The sequence below is a fragment of the Pseudonaja textilis genome, chromosome 5 (genome assembly GCF_049901715.1).
Source record: "Pseudonaja textilis isolate UNSWEBS1 chromosome 5, rPseTex1.2, whole genome shotgun sequence".
In the NCBI taxonomy this organism is placed as follows: domain Eukaryota; kingdom Metazoa; phylum Chordata; class Lepidosauria; order Squamata; family Elapidae; genus Pseudonaja; species Pseudonaja textilis.
In genome coordinates this window covers 36,389,849-36,402,809 of record NC_141994.1, presented here as the reverse complement: position 1 = coordinate 36,402,809, position 12,961 = coordinate 36,389,849, and the positions used below count along the sequence as shown (strand labels likewise).

The 12,961-nt window shown below is 33.4% G+C and overlaps 1 protein-coding gene across 2 annotated transcripts in view; it reads right to left on the bottom strand.

Moving 5' to 3' along the window:
- PTPRQ (protein tyrosine phosphatase receptor type Q) overlaps positions 1–12,961 on the bottom strand; it is a 105,991-nt gene that overhangs the window by 82,751 nt on the left and 10,279 nt on the right. For both annotated transcript variants that reach the window (XM_087934505.1, XM_087934506.1), the window contains exons 12-19: positions 12,793–12,922; positions 11,127–11,277; positions 9,820–9,926; positions 8,554–8,651; positions 5,084–5,249; positions 2,853–3,113; positions 1,267–1,427; positions 318–429 (exon numbers count right to left, since the gene is read on the bottom strand). In XM_087934505.1, coding sequence (XP_087790631.1) covers positions 318–429; positions 1,267–1,427; positions 2,853–3,113; positions 5,084–5,249; positions 8,554–8,651; positions 9,820–9,926; positions 11,127–11,277; positions 12,793–12,922 — 1,186 coding nt within the window. The remainder of the gene's footprint in view (positions 1–317; positions 430–1,266; positions 1,428–2,852; positions 3,114–5,083; positions 5,250–8,553; positions 8,652–9,819; positions 9,927–11,126; positions 11,278–12,792; positions 12,923–12,961) is intronic.

The window sequence follows — 12,961 nt, the reverse complement described above, 5'->3', positions numbered from 1 at the left end:
TCTGATGCCAGTTTACTTTTTAAAGCTCATTATTAAAGCATCTGTATGCATTAGGGTTCTCTACTTAAAATTGTATGAAAGAGTTTGCCAAGACATTTTTGAATACTCATATTTTGGCAAGTGTGTTTTAAATCATCTCAAAAAGTAATTTTCTCTTCAACTATGCAACTCTGGAATTACTTCTTTAAAATAAATCTTTTTCCAATTACTTTAGAGCAAGCTCTGTGAACAATTTCAGTTTGCAAAACAGAAAATTAGATACATATTTTTGAGACATTTTGATAAAACACTCAAATGTAATTTTGCCACAAACTCACTAGTTACATTAGTTGTCAGTGTTCTGCTGACAGGTAAACTATACACTGAAGAGGAAACCGAAGAAACGGTTACATTATATATTGTCCCAGGAGTGGTATTCGAAATTTCCGCCTAGAAAGTGAAATTAAGATTTAGAACTGCATCTTTCAATTTAAACAAAAACAAATAAAGCATTGAATAAATCAATAGTATATTCACATCACTGGTATTCATAACATTTTTTTAAAAAACATACATTATTCTTAGGTATAAGCTACCTATTAAATATGTTTAAAAAGCAGTAAGATCCTTCAGTTAATATTTCATTTCAGTGGTCATGTTTATTTGTAGGATTCTGCAGTTTTAAGTAACAAAACTAATTAGACTGTTCATATCAACTGAGATATCCCGAGATGACCTAAGAAAATATATTAAGCTATCATTGTCATTGAAATATAATCTACATCAATCAACACTCAATATTCATATGAAATACCTGTGCCTTTGCAGCTCCAATAAAAAACAGAAGCAAGAAAACATGAAAAATCATGGTTTGTATGTATGTATGCATTTATATATATATATATAAATCCAAATACTGCAATCAAACGGTGCTCTTAAACTTTGTGATGGCTTATTTGAGAAATGTTGCCTGCATTAATGATTTAAGTCTAGATCTCCCTGGCAAGTACACAATTAATGAATTGTATTACCCAATAGCTCAGCCCTGCCTTTGTTTAAAAATTCATGAACACTTAAATGACTAGCTAGAGGTCTGAGATAGACTTTGTAAAAGTATCATCGCTGTTGTTAAGGCAACGAAGAATAGATGTTGAAATCTGTTCTCATAAATTTGGTACATGTACTTTCGTATTCCCAACCCAGCTTAAAAGCCACAAGATAGAATGTCACGCTATGCCAGTTGTGCTGTTTGAGCAGTTTATAAACAAATTCGAACTACAGTACTACCTGATACTCTCCACTTCCCATATCCTGGATAGAAACAAAGCCATGAGGAGGTGCAAGCTGCACATAAAATTGTTCTACATATCCATTTGGCAGCCTCCAGTGCAGAGAAAAGGAATGTGAGGACACATTGAAAACTGTCAGTTTCTGTGGCTTTTCAGGCTCTTAAAAGAAAAAAAAAATTATACATTGTTCTTTCCATTAAGAAAGATTCAGAGGTGGTATTCAGCAGGTTTTGACCAGTTCTGGAGAACCGGTAGCGGAAATTTTGAGTAGTTCAGAGAAATGGCAAATACCATGTCTGACTGGAAATTTTACAATATCTTTACCCTGCCACACCCACCAAGCCAGGCCCATAGAATCGGTAGGAAAAAAATTGAATCCCACCACTGGAAAAATTACCACCAAAACATTAAGTTCTAAATAAATTCGCTACAGTATACAGATCTTTGCATGCATCAACTATCTGTGCATAAGTTATATGCTATTTAAGATGTTTCAACTTTTTTTTTCTATTTGCCTCTAAGTTAGTCTTTACTCTAGGGCAAAGGTCTTCAAATTTGGCAAGTTTAAGATTTGTGGACTTTAACTCCCAGAATTCCTGAGCTAACATGTCTGGAGGTAACATGACTGGAGGAGGAATTCTGGGAGTTGAAGTCCACAAGTCTTGAAGCTGTCAAGTTTGAAGACCCCCTGCTCTAGGCAATGGTTTGGACAAATCCCTCAAGTTACAGAGAAGTGGTCATTAAAAACTCACTTGAGACTTTCAAGAAGAGATTGGACTGCCATTTGTCAGAAATGGTGTAGGGTCTCCTGCTTGGGGGGGTTGGACTAGATGACCTATAAGGTCCCTTCCAACTCTGATTATCTCTTATCTGTTATCACCCAGCTGGCATTGTGCCCAAGATGGGAATAGAACAGTAATGGCAAATCTTTTGGATTCAGTGTGTCAAAAATTCAGAAAATGGCTAACCTGACTCTTCTGGCTATTATCTCCCCTTGCACTTTGCAGGGGCTGCAGGAGATGCATAAGAACATGAATGCTCTTGTAGGACCCACCCACAGACCCTCTGAAAGTTGCATAAGAGAGAAATGCTCTTGCATGGCATTTGTTCATAAATGAATATTATAAATAATTTAATCCCTATTTTTATTACCAAAACTTATCATTTTGCACAAGAATAACTGTTACAGTAGAAAATCTTCACAGTACTCATTCTTAAATAAAGATTAGAACCTGGTCAATGAAAAACAAATCATAGATGATTTGAAACTTGAGTTATCTCTTCTTGCCGTTGTGAAATCTTATTCCTAAAATGTGCTTGTCTTTTAGTTCCTGTATTTACAATGTTGCAACTCTCCACAGAAATATTTCATGCAAGAAGATGCAACATTAAACAATTATTTGCCAAGCAATCTTTTTTTAGCATTTACACCATTTCCAAGATAGTTGTCTGTTTTCTTAGTCCATCAAATGATAAAACAATTCATACTTTTTCACAAAACCCTAGTGAACATGTTTTGAAACTGATTCTAGTAGCATATTTGTCAAACCAATGTAATAACTCCCAACATAGAAATTCACAAACCTGTCACAAATTCTGTAAAGGAAACTGCACTTTCAGCACTGCCTTTTACTCTCTGCAAAGTGAAGTTATAAATGTTACCAGGAGTCAGATTTATAAGGGTGTGATGAGTCTCAGGACCCAAAATAGTATATTCCTTTGTGAATGTCTTGTTTGATACAGATGCTTTGTAATGGCTGAAGTCAGTCACACTTGGATTCCATGTTAATTTGACGGAGGTTGTATTTCTCAGTGTTAAAGTTAGACCACATACCTTCATTGGTTCTGAAAAAAAATTGAAAAGGAGAGGAAATATATGTAGAAAAGCAACCAAATATTGAATAAATACATTTCTACTTGAGTAAAATATATAGAAACTTTCTTACAACACTTCGACATTGCTACTAAAATGAAATTAACTCTTTCAAATGCAATCTGATAATAATTAATTATTGACAGATGACAATTCCAATGCAATGAACATAGGAGGCTAATATAATTCCTCTCTCTCATTGGACAAAATCTCATTGGACAAAACAATTAGTCACCATTTGGAATCAATCTTAATTTCTTATCTGCAATTAAGATTTTGCAATTTAGCAAAATGTAGTTTTTGCACTCCAGGATATGTGTGTGTAGAGAAATTTTTTTAACTTACATTTGTTTTAGTATGTGTGATCTTATATATATGATCAAAATTATGTATTTTATGTTTGTATTATTTCTGGATGTTGTCTGGTTACACTAGCCAGTACAGACGAAGACACATTATGTTGACCTCTTTTCAGCCCTTATTATCTGGAATTATGCCATCATTTGAAGCATTTGAAGCAGCAAGCCTGACCATGTTATGTGCAGTCCTAAGAAGATACTTTGCAGTCCCCACAAGTCCAACATAACAAAATGCCTAAAATTCTGTCCCTTCTGCTTGCTCCGGATGGTCTCACTCAACTGAATGGTCATTGCTATTCAGCAGACTAAACACCATTTCCAGGGTTATAAAACATGTCCTTTACACAAAGGTGTTATGTCCCACCTTCAAAAATAAACAGATAAGGCTGAAAGCAGCAGTCCTCGCAAATAAAGGCAGCAACCAAAAATAAACAGATAAGGCTGAAAGCAGCAGTCCTCGCAAATAAAAGCAGCAACCAGGAATCTTTACTGATTACAGCTGTGGTTAGCCTTCACAAAATAATCCAAAATAATAGTTCCAATAAATCCAAATCCCAACAAGATATTTCAGATTTAAATCCTCCAAACCAAAGTCTTCAGTTCTCCTTGCAAACAATTTGTTCTCGACAGCGTGCAGAGTCATCCCTCTTCCTTTTATAGAGCAGCAACTAATTAGTCTAATTACTGATCTGCCCTCCTCCTGTGCTCCCGTTGGTTTCTTCTCGTAAGGAGACGCCTGCTTCTGACATCCACCCAGCGATTATCTAAATTATTACTTTCACCTGAAGACTCCATAAGTTCCTCATTATCAGCCGTTCCCGGCTGATAACCTGATTGAGAAGCCGAAGAGGTTGAAGGTTCAGGCCGGTCCTGCAAATCAAATGTGACCTCCCTTGTAACATTCGCCTCCTCCTCATCATTGCAATCACTAATACTTGCTGATTCATACAAGTCCTCCTCGCTGGAACTTTCATTCAAAAAACCTGTAGCTGGTGCCGGAATCACAACACAAAGGTATCTGCTTTAAATAACTAGGCTCCCATGAAATCCACTAGCTTCTCAATACCAACTGTCAGCCTTTTTGTCCACTTGGGGAGCGGGGCATAGTTCGGGATTGCAGTTTCTAACATGGTAAATGGAATTTGTACATACATACATATAGTGGGTGTAATAATAATTTGTTCAACTCTGTAAGATAATATGACTCAGGAATGTAGCCCCTTTTAGCTAAGCTATTATAATTCTTATAAAATTATAAATTAAAGTAAATTTTAGTAAATTCATTTGATTTCTGTTTTGGAGTGACTACCAGTATGTATTTTATGCTGGTCTATGATTGAAGTATTATATATGAAACACATACATATATATCTATAAAATTATGTCTCTGTGTATATATATGTACAAATGTATATATGTATGTGTGTATGTATGTGTGTTGTATATGTATATATGCATGAATATATGTATGTGTGTGTGTGTAATTTTACCAATAGACCATCATAAAACTAATAAAATAAGAGTTAATATAAAACAGAAATAACATCTTAACATAAAATTAAAATAATGTATCAGACAATTACTTGTGGTAATTATTATCTTCACAGGGCTGCTGACATCTTGTTCTCTTATTGTCTTTACTTGGAAAATGTATTCAACACCAGGCATGAGGTTTTTCACTTCAGCCCTGTTATCAGGCATTATTATTGTTTGAAGAGTTTTGTTGCTGGTTATCAAGTAATAAGAAAGCTAGGGGAAAAAAACATACTTTCACATCATATTCCAGTAATATTTAAATACAATTTTAAAGTCATCAAGGTAGCACAGCATAGAGAATGCACTGTAGATTAGACCCAAAATGGTCGTAAGTTAGTATTCATATAAAAGTTCAGAAATTACTACAAAAAATAAATTCTACAGCAATTTTCTTGCCAAACAAGAGAAATTAGAAAATACGTCTATACTGGCATTACTAAATCCATTAAGCAGTGGGCAATTACTAAGAAACAATGATTCTGCAATCTTGCTTTTGCTTTATCTATTGGTCTCACTGCTTTGCAACTGATGATCTACTTTTCCCATTTTACCACAGTAAAATATACAATCTTTTTTTTATTTTAAAATTTTACACAGATAAATCATTTAGACAAATCCATTTTCCTATGGCTTTTTAATATCAAGATGTTAAAAGTAACTGAAGCCTTAGCATATATGCATTGTGCTTGCTTATTGTTTTAAAAAACAAAGAATGATGGGCACAGCAACAGCCAGCAATCTATTTTATACCTGTGCAGTAGGAATCAATCATACATTTCTTATCGTAAGTGTATTCCCTCATATGATATTCCTGTCTTTTCTGGCAGCATAGAGAGCTGTGGTGGCATGGTGGTTAGAATGCAGAACTGCTGGCTAACTGCACTGCCAGAAAGTTCAATTCTCTCCTGCTCAAAGTTGACTCAGCCTTCCATCCTCCCGAGGTGGGTAAAATGAGGACACAGATTGTTGGAGGCAATATGCTGACTCTGTATATCACGTAGAGAGGGCTGTCTAAAGCACTGTGAAATAGTATACAAGTCTAAGTTCTACTGCTATTTTAGGAGCCTAGACTTCTATTCTAAAGCCATTCCTGCCAGATGTATTATGGAAACAAGTTGTCTCTGTTTTATTTTATTTATTTATTTATTAAATTTATTTTCTGCCTATCTCGCTGTGGGATACTCAAGGCAGCTTACAATTGCCGGATCTGGTCCATGCAGGTCACGCCCACCCCAGTCCTGCAAGGGCAAAAAAAATCCTAATTCATCAAGATACAGCAATTGGGTATGATATCCCTGTCTAGGTTGTACATACAGGCAATGAAACTGTAGGGTTGGTTATATGTTACACATTACATTACCCCCAAAAAATCATGTTCAGTCGTAGATGTGAAATCAAATATTATTTTAGTGGGCTGTGTAAATCAATGATCACATTATCCATAATATAGTTCTTTTGAGAATAACATGTTCAGTTATGAATTAACCTGAATTTAAGGTTTAGTGCCTTGTGTAAAAGCTAAGATACCAGAATTATTTTCTCTATTTCAGTGTTTCTTCAGAGTTTCCATATAAACTATACAAACGTTCACTATACCTTTCAGTTTATGTACAGCTAACAGTGTGAGAAAATAAGTCTGTAATAGTGAATCCTTTGTGGTTCATTTCAGACATGCTGTACATTTCAAATTTCTTTTCTTTTTAAAATTAATTTTTGTTCTGGTGTTCATTTTTTTATCTTTAGCCAAATTTTGTTGTTGCTTTGATCTGTTGTTTCACTTTTATAAAAGTACCAAGAATTATGTTTGGAATATTTGAAATTTCAAGGCCTATAAAAGAATTGCCTTTTATTTATGCAAATTATCTGCTCCCTAAATGCATTTTGCAGGTGTATTCTATCTGCGTTAGCACAACCTCATTAATTATAAAAAAATGAAATTGCTTTGGAATCAGTTATTTTCTGAATCACATATTCACTCTGTATTATGGGTGGAGTCTGAGGTGGTTTATTTCCATCCGGAATTTGACACATCTGATCATAACTTCATCCATGTTTTCAACCATGTCTTCCACTGGATCTGAGTGAAGCTTCATAATGGAGTATTATCTGTATGTTTCCAAAACAATGGAAGAACTTTTCCATTTGCTTCATGAAGATAATTAAACAAGACATAGAAATGTAGGAACGTTTGACTGATGCATAACCAATGCATCCAAGGGTCTAAAATATTGTCCTTGCAACCACTAACTTGGTGGCATAGCAAGGATGGTCACATTTTATCCATTAAAGTTTTCTCACAAGGCATCCATGACAACAACCAATGCAATTTCTGTCCTATGTCTAGGTCTGAATCCAATTTCCACAGATCTAGTTGAATGTCCTATGGAGCTTTAGTAATTGTTCAACACTTTTTCAATATTCTTCCTCAAAACAAAAATTGGAAAAAGGATAATAGTAGGAATGGCCTCTTAAGTGGACAGACCAACTTTAGAACCTTTTCTTGTAAGGAGGCATTGATTACTGAGATGAGCTCCTCATTCCACTCTCGTCTTAACTAGATAAGTAAAAAGAGGCAAAGTCCATATGTGGCAGAAGTTATTTCACAAAGAACATATTATATGACACAGAACACTGCAAAATACACTCCAGAATGTTTGTCTCAGAAACAAAGATTGACCAAACTGAAAAAAAAAAACTCCTAAAATCATTGCTACAGAAATCTATGTTGTAGTATAAGAATCTGTGTAAAATTTAGTATTCATATTACAATATTTCGATTTGATTAGCAATACCTAAATCCAAAACTAATAAAAACAAATGAATGAACTAGATGAGCAAAAAATTAGGATATTAAAATACTGATATTATCTTTACACAATCAATCTCTGAGCTTGTACTAAAACTTGGATGAGTAGGAATGATTAATTTAAATGATTGGCTACATGATCCTATTTGTACACCTGAACTTTGCTAAGCAACCACTATTTCAAAGCTTTGTTCATTAATATTTTACATTTAATCTAATTTATTCAGAACAAGCACTCTCTTGTATGGTTTTTTGCTCTGTGGTATGTCATGCAATAATATAACATCATTGGGATTAATATTAAATTGTGGTTTCTTTCAATAAAATATTAAAACATCCTTTCAGAGTACCATTTAAAACATTACATTTGCACAAATACATACATATGCAGATACATTAAAATATTTCTCTGAATTATTCTAAGATGAACAACAAAATAAATTTATAATGGATATTTTTTCAAGTTTAGCTAAGTCAAATGAACAAAAACAATTGGAAATCCTATAATTCTTTTAAATATGGTTGTATGGTTTTATAAAGTCACTAAAGCTATAATTTTAAATGTTTTTTTAAAGGCATTTTTTCCCATGTCTAAATTCTATTTTGCTGAACTGTGTAATACATGAGATTGCTTTCAGCATATACTACTGAAAAAACAAACATCTGTAATGATAAATCAGTCCTAGTTTCTTTCCATTCTATTTTTATTACCTCAAAATTATCAAAACCTCCATTAGGCAGTTCCCAAAACAAGTAAACTGTATTCTCTTCTATTCCCAAGGCATGTAAAGCTAAAGGTGGATCTGGGTCTGAAATAAAATTAAATAGGCAAACGCAGATATCAATGAAATAACAATAGTCCAAATGAGATTGCTATCCATGATAACAATAAATATACCATTTATTATGAAAATATCTTAGAAATTAGCAACAGAGTACTATAACCCCAAGGCATCATGATAACAAAAGTATCCAAAGCATCCTAAACAAATCAAAGACACAGGAGTCATCTATAGTGTGTATTACAAGAACTAAAAAAAAATGTTGTTGTTCAGTATGTGAAACAACAGCAAGAATATTAAGAGAACACATCCATGAATATCAGCTGGCAGGCAGAAGGCATATGAAAATCACTTAATTTTACAACACGCTGATACGTTCAGTTGCACATTCAGTTGGAAAACTGGAGACATCTTAGATCAAGATATAATTCAATTTCATCACATATCTATTAATCAATACCTAGACAAGAAGGAACCAGCATCAGACAAAAAAGAACAATCAAGGAAGAAATGATACACTCAAAATGCAATACAATAAAACAAAACAATCCTCCAATCATGGCTATTAAGAAAAGCTACCACATATAAACAGCCAGCAAACTCTACTCCTCCATGCACTAATGATCTTACCTAGCTTGGTAGTTAAACCGCTGCCAGAAAATAAACAGTATCAGAAAACATAATTTGAATCCTGAATATGAAACATAAAGAGCACTGGAATTCTGTTTGGGGATTCAGAATTTGTACATAGTACATTATCAGCATACTAAGGAATACTAGATTGGCTCAAGTTTTTTAAAGCACCAATATAAGATCAAAACTTTATTAAATATATTGATAGCCCATAATCAATTGTTCAAGCAGTGCAAATTAATGATTAGCATGAATGGAAAGCTACATGTCTCTTCATATATACAGTAATTGCTTTCCAGTCACCACCTCTGCTTTGAAATAAGAGTAACTTTTGTTGTGGTTAAATAGGTATCTTGATTAGAATCACTGTATTACTTTTGATAAAACAATGAGTGGAACAAAATAAAATAGTTTGTGACGAGATTATCTGTACAATGAAGGAGTATCTGGTGTTGAGATTCATACTGTATGTGGATTTTACAATATGACAATGCACTCAGGTATCTCTGTAAAATATAGTTTAAGATTTGTACAGTATTTATAAGGTATATCATTAACTTACCAGTTGTAACCCTCAAAAAAGTAGGGAAACTGTTCTTCAATCTGTTAGTAGTCACAATTTGAACAACGTATTCTGTTCCTGAGGAAAGGCCATCAAATCTGAACTTTCTACAATTAAGGAAAATAACCTACTTATTATTAATATCAGGATGAAGCATTTTACAGTTAGATGACATCAAACATGGTCAAATCAAAAATATGATACGCTGCTAAAATAATTAATGGGACACAAACTGAACTGCACAGTTTGAGTCAAAAAAACAAGAATGCTAATGACTATTCACTATGCATTAAATCTGTGTAGTGGTACTGATAGATTATACCTGCCCTGCAGAAATGTTGCCAGAGGTTTACTGTAAATCAAACAAACTATTGAAAAAGAGAAACATGTATTACATAAAAGACAGCCAAGAACAAGCACTGATATACTTAAAAATTGAAACTTATTGAATGTGAAGGAAACAAAACGTGAAAACTGAAATAGTGTAATAAAAGCCTGAACAAAATTCTGGCAAGGAAAAGTATAACATGGTCAATTTCTACAAAAGATAGATGGGAAAGTGAATAAAGATAAAACCTAACAATGGCTTGCAAATGAACATTAAAAAAGTAACTGAAGGTTTGATTTTGACTTCTCAAAGCAAGCTATTCAAACTAATGCAATCAAAGCCAAAACTGAAAAATTGTCAAATGATTCAAATTGCAGGGTATGCAAAAAGGCAGAAGAAACAGTTTACCATATACTCAACTCATGCAAAAAGATTGTATAAGCTGATTATAAGCAATGACATAACACAGTTGCAAAAATGATTCACTGGAATATCTGTAAAAATTATCATGTGCCGGTAGTGAAAAACTAGATTAAAATATTATGGAATTTCTGAATATAAACGGATAAAGTCTTGGCCCATAACACATCAGATTTAAACTGTGATTGAAAAGATGAAAGTGTGGATAATTAAGGTGGCAATACCAGGAGATAGTAGAATAGAAGATAAAAAATTGGAGAAGGTCACAATGTATCAGATCCTGAAAATCAAAATTGAATGATTATGGCATAAAGCAACTGTAGTCTCCGTGGTTACAGGCACACTGGGTGCCATACAAAAAAAATCTTAGATAGTGCTTAGAAAATATGCACATTTACAAAATTCCCATCTGTCAATTAGAAAATTGGATCCACCCATACACAATTCCAATATAGTACAATATCTTCAAATGCTGGAAAAGGGTAGAAAGAAAAAGAAGAGGATGGACAGTCAAAATGTGTATTGACTGAGCCACTGTTATGTCGTCTTCAAAAGGTACCTTTTATCTGATGATAATCTTTCTTCCTTGCTATAGTTTTTGCCAACCAAACTAGTAATATATCCATCAACTATACCAAATGCTGGTGGCCAGGTAACAGTTACTGATCCAGAATCTTTACTCAAATTAATATATTTAACTGAGCTTGGCTCTATTAATGAAAATGAAGAGTAAAAATGATCAGTTTATATAAACCTGTAACCCAATTTTAAAAATTTGATTACAACAGAGTTCAATATAACATGACTGGCAATATAAATGTTTTAAATAAATAAATTTCCATTCAAGAAACACAAATGTTATTAATGCCTTAGGTAACATCTATATTTTGAAGTTAACTGTTGTGTTAGCTCAGCCAATCCAACATTTCTATAGTTCTTTTTATGCTATAACCCAGTTCTCCGATTTTTGTGACTTTAACTGTATTTACTTCTTGGACATTTCTATATTAGTTATTGAAATGACTCTGATAGATGAAACTAATTCTTCTGAACTGTGATATGCTTTTTCATAGTTTAATGTACTCTATACATGTACTCTGTACAAGTTTTGAGACATAATTCTATTCAATATTTATCAAATGTAGGCACTGCCCAGCCCACTATCTAAGTGACTCACACATTACAGTGTCTTCCATTATCAATCATGTAGAAGCCTCACAAAACCTTGATATCCATATTGGGAGAAGTTTCATGTATTGCATGGAGATGAATCAGAAATTGCTTGTATTGTATTGATACAGTAATCAATATGGGTTCCTTTCTACCTGAAATAAAAGGGCACTGCTTCTATCAGTGTATCAATTCATGTACTAAATTTAAGAAAATATTTACAATTTTTTATTTTATTTATTAAGTTAATTAAGAAAGGCCATATTCTTTTTTCTATTCTCAGAAAAATAAATTATGTTTTATCAGCTATTTGTCCAGTAAAACACATATCAGCACACTGGACTTTTACCTCCAGAAATTTTCCCTTCTGGATTCTGGGCTTTCCCTGACATCTCACAAATATGCTTTAGAAGCTTAAATATCTCTCTGGAACTGTTTGAAATTTCATGGAGGATGCTCTCCCAATATGGGAAATGTTGGAAACCAATAACATAAGGTTGGATTAGTAATCTAACAGATACTTATCTAGAGATATTCCCTATTGAATTCAATAGGATTTACTGCAGAGTAGATATGCAGTGGAATTCTTGTAATCGATATATTTTCCTTTGAAGTATTTAATAATACATGTTCCTCGATGTAATTAAGAATAATGAATTATAAATATGAAAATTCACAAGATGAAAAGGCAGATAAAGTCAGTTGGATTTATACCTTAGTATGCAGGTAAGTGATGTGTAATGAGAAAAAAAAACAAGTTGCACAATCAAGTATGTTAAAATAGATGCTTACTAAAGATCTTCTAACAATCTGAGAGGCATAATGGTAGAAGAGGAAGGTTGCTTTGACCTCTTATTAGTGAACTTGCTAGATACATCTGGTGCGTGAAATAAACCATTAGATAGCTAGGCTTAGAACTGATCCAGCAGGTATTATTTTCTCAAGGGTTAGCATTCTACAGCATGGTAGAGAAGCAACAGTTTCTGTGTAAGATCTTTGTTACGCTTGAAACAATCATAAATTTTACAACTAACAGAAAGGTTACATTATCATACCTGTTTCTACTTGTATGCTTACGGGAAGGCTGTCCTTGTATCCTTCTTTTTCAGTTTTAACCACAAAGTTATATAAGAAGCCAGGAATCAGGTTGGAAAATTCTGCTACTTCTTGTGTGACCTTTTGGACCTGCAGCTCAAAATTTAAAAAATGTATTATTTATTTTAC